At 34.8% G+C, this 3,959-nt stretch overlaps 1 protein-coding gene across 1 annotated transcript in view; it reads right to left on the bottom strand.

Moving 5' to 3' along the window:
- Nucleotides 1–1,358: 1,358 nt before the first annotated feature.
- UBR3 (ubiquitin protein ligase E3 component n-recognin 3 (putative)) overlaps nucleotides 1,359–3,959 on the bottom strand; it is a 250,132-nt gene continuing 247,531 nt past the window's right edge. Inside the window, exon 39 of the mRNA XM_011988165.1 lies at nucleotides 1,359–3,760. Within this exon, the coding sequence (XP_011843555.1) occupies nucleotides 3,643–3,760 (118 nt within the window). The 3' untranslated portion in view covers nucleotides 1,359–3,642. The remainder of the gene's footprint in view (nucleotides 3,761–3,959) is intronic.

Below are 3,959 nucleotides of genomic sequence, written 5' to 3' on the forward strand. Positions count from 1 at the left end.
CAGTGGTGCTTCCCCTTATTTCTGGACTGTTCTCTCTCCAGCATATGTCTAAGCTTTTGCCACTTATCTGAAGCCCCTAGATATGCTAGGCCTGTTCACTCTTGGTACATGATCCTGCTCCTTTGTCACCAAGAGAAGAGGGGATAAGACACAAATCCTCTTTTTTGCTCTAGACTTTCTTCCTTTTCTCTGTATCTTTCCCCTGAACCTGAAGCTTTTATCTGTGCTTCTGACCCCACTCCTTCTGGTCTGTTCTTGGACTCTACCTCACTGATTTTGGTACTGTCACATCTTACATTAATTTAACTTGCACAAAGGCAGCTCTACACAAGGTTCCACTGTGTTTTCACTGTGTTGCATCAGCTGAAGTCACATTCATTCCACTGCTTGTAGATTACTGTACACTAAGATGGCAGGTCATAGCTCTTCCATACCTGATATGCCTAATTAATAGAGAGGCTGAAGTGTCACAAATAGAGAAGTGATCGTGTTGCTGTTTTGCCCACTCCAACTCATCCCTGTTGAACTAAGCAGTGCTTAATATCATCTAGCCAGATCATAAGGCAGAGGAAAGAACTATGTGCTGTGAATGGGACTGAGACACAGTCATAAGTCATCTGCTCTCCCATAATCATCGATTATCAGGCATCCTCACCAATGAATTCATCTTCTCTTGGCGATTTGATTCTAGTGGTTAAAACCATGCTTTGTGCCCCCCCAACCCCCAATATGATCTCAAATATAAGCCATCAACAGCCATTTGAGAGTCAGCAATTAGAATCCTGGAGATAATACAGAGTCTTAGACCATATCTCCTCCCATACTGCTGTTTCCTCTAAGCCTTCAGTGCTTTTAGTCAGCATCTTTTCTAAGTCACAGAAATCAGTAAATATCGGAATACATAAAACAGAAAGGTCTGAAGAGAAACGGACTGCTAGCTGATAGATGGCTGGTGAGCTTCAGGATGGAAAGGTAGGGGTGAAGACTGTCAATTCAAACAAGAATGCAAACCACTCAAAATAAACATTCTCCTAAAGCAATAAACATTTCTGAAGTCTGGCTGGGAACTTTCAGAAAAGAACACAGACCACAGCAGCTGTGTTCCTCAGATCTACATACTCATTTCCTTCTCCCCCTACCAAACACACACACTTAGCAAAGACACTGATTATGAGACAAGGACTGAAGAAGCAAGAACTAGCTCTGCAAATAAAAAAAAGGCAAAGCAAACCCTTTACATACTTACTGCACCCTAAAGCAACTACTAATTATGTTATGCTTTGATCTTTTCAGCCATGTTCACTCACATATATTACTGTCAATATCTTTGGGGGAAAAAAAAATGTAAGCAGTAAACATTTTAAGGACCTTTCACAAACCAAATGACAGCAGGTTTTTATTAACATATCTTACAATGTTGATTATTCCTAGTTTTGTAATTTCTGCTTAATTATAAAGATCAATTTAGCTTCTACAGTAATGTACTGTATTTAAATGATCATTCATACAAGATATCACACCAGTACATTTTTTTGAATAATATACACACATCACTCTAACTTGGACCTGTTATTTTTAAAAGTGGGTTTATAAATGGGACTTATAAAAGTTATGGGGAAAAATTAAAGTTCTAGTTTAGCAGCATGCATGTATGTATTCAAGTACAATTTTCAACCAAGTGCTTTTTTAAAATTTACTGGTGACTAATTCACCAATATCAAAATAAACACTATCAAACACCCAAATTTTAAAGTTAAGGCTAATATTTTCACTTCACATCCATATGCACAACCATAAAACATTCCATTTTAAATAAGTAGTAATCAAAGTCTGAATACATTATACCATGTATATATAGCATCAGAGTTTCAAACTGTAGAATTATTCAAGTTCATGAATCCTGTAACAGTATTTACTAGAGATGTAAATTAGCATTTTGCTCTTCAACCACACTTACAAATGGTCTGGTATTCATAATGATCAATGCAAAAAGTATGACAGGCTGAACTTATGATACAGTATTTAAAAAAGTAGCAATGTGTTGGAAAGGACAGCTATTTAGTCAAACAGAATCATTTGAGTCTTACAGAAAGTTATCTTAATATTTTGGAAATGTATATAAAAATAGCAAGCTATTTCCATGTATTTTATTGTAGAACTATAGGTAATTTTTTGACTTTGTGAATACATTTGAATATGTACTGCTCTGCTTTCCATATTTTAATGCAAGGCCATCATTTAATATCCATTTTTATACTCTTGTAATGTCATGTCATTACAAACATTTTTTAGAACATGGATCTGACATTATTTTTATACTTTATCATTAGATTTGTTTAGTTTATTTTTACATGTAAAAATGTAATTTTATGTAACAAGCCATGGAAGTCCAAAGTACCAGGGATAGCTTGATTTGATAGCACTATATGTTAAATAATCAATTACCGAATCATTTAGGAAAAAAAATCTTTGTAGCAATATATCACATGCTTTTCAGTAATTTTCCTTCTCATAGAGTGGGTTTTAGCTCAATCATTCCCATTTTTACTGATTTTTAAACCCTGCAAACATAAATTGTTTTTCACAGCAGTTTCTAAGAAGAATGCAGAAGCAAGGCTCATTCATGAGGGTCATCACCACTGTGCCTTTTTTTTTTTTCCTTTTAGGAAACCAAGCAGAAATAGCAGTGATTACACTGCACAAATACAATATAGCTGAACCTCTTGAGCTGAAAGAAAGTTCCAAAACTTATGGTTCATTTCTGGGGAAGTCTGAGCATTTCTAATACAATCATTACTTGTTTAGTAATAAAAGGTGGGCATGCACAGAATCAACATCTGCCCAATGTATGTACCTCTTGATTTTATAGTAAGATTTGTTATTACCTCTAGTAATTCATCCAACTTGAAATGGCAAATTTTGATTTTTAAGGACCCCCCCCAACCACACATATGCCCCCCAAAATGTACTGTATTATATTAACAGCAGCTATCTACTTATTTTACAGCTATTTCAATTATTTACCTGGGGAGAAGATTTATGAAATTCCTGAGAATGAATTCAGTTTTCAGCAAAGCCTTAAACTTTTAACAGATTCCTCACAATAAGAAAAAATTTTAAAGTTCTACTATTAGACCAACTTTTACTATACAATATTTCACATAAATCATGTTTTACATTTTTTTCTAATTACATACAGAAAAATTCTCAAATCAACACAAGAATGGCAGAGGAAAAAAGATGCATTATGCTTAGCAGATGCAAATTAAAACACAGAAAGAAGCAGTAAAATGTCAAATAAATCACACCCACTCTAAGTATCAATGAATAGCTGATATGCATTGTTGGGAGAATCATTTCTGAATGAGTTTGTGAACAAGTTGTGCTTCTTATTAATTGTGCACTTAAAAAATGACCACTAAAGAATAATTTAACTTGTTATTAATGTTTTCCAGATATTAAAGCAAATTATTATACCATTAACGTGATTACCAAGCACCTAATTTTGGAAAGGCTTCATAATATATGTTTTCTTTTTCTCCCTCAGCAAAAGTGTTAATCCCCCAAATTAAGTTAAAGCTTATCGTTGAAAAATAAATTCGTAGCGAAAATGATGATATGATGCAATGCTGAGGTGGAGAGTCACAGCCCATTGTAATGTGGACCCCATCTTTTATTGATGTGATCAAAAGTATGGGAAATCCACTGTTGCTCAAGAACTTTGTATCTTTCCTTACAAATGTAGAGAGGTTTGCCTCGCCTAGAATAAAAAGAAAAAAAAAGTATTAATATCATACAAGGAAGATTTCACTTGCATTTCTTTCTTCTTTTTTTTTTTTTGAGACAGTCTCTCACAGTGGAGCAATCTCAGCTCACTGCAACCTCCACCTCCTGGATTCAAGCAATTCTGTCTCAGCCTCTCGAGTAGCTGGGATTACAGGTGCTCACCACCATGTCTG

The sequence above is a fragment of the Mandrillus leucophaeus genome, unplaced genomic scaffold, assembly GCF_000951045.1.
Source record: "Mandrillus leucophaeus isolate KB7577 unplaced genomic scaffold, Mleu.le_1.0 Scaffold324, whole genome shotgun sequence".
Classification (NCBI taxonomy): Eukaryota; Metazoa; Chordata; class Mammalia; order Primates; family Cercopithecidae; genus Mandrillus; species Mandrillus leucophaeus.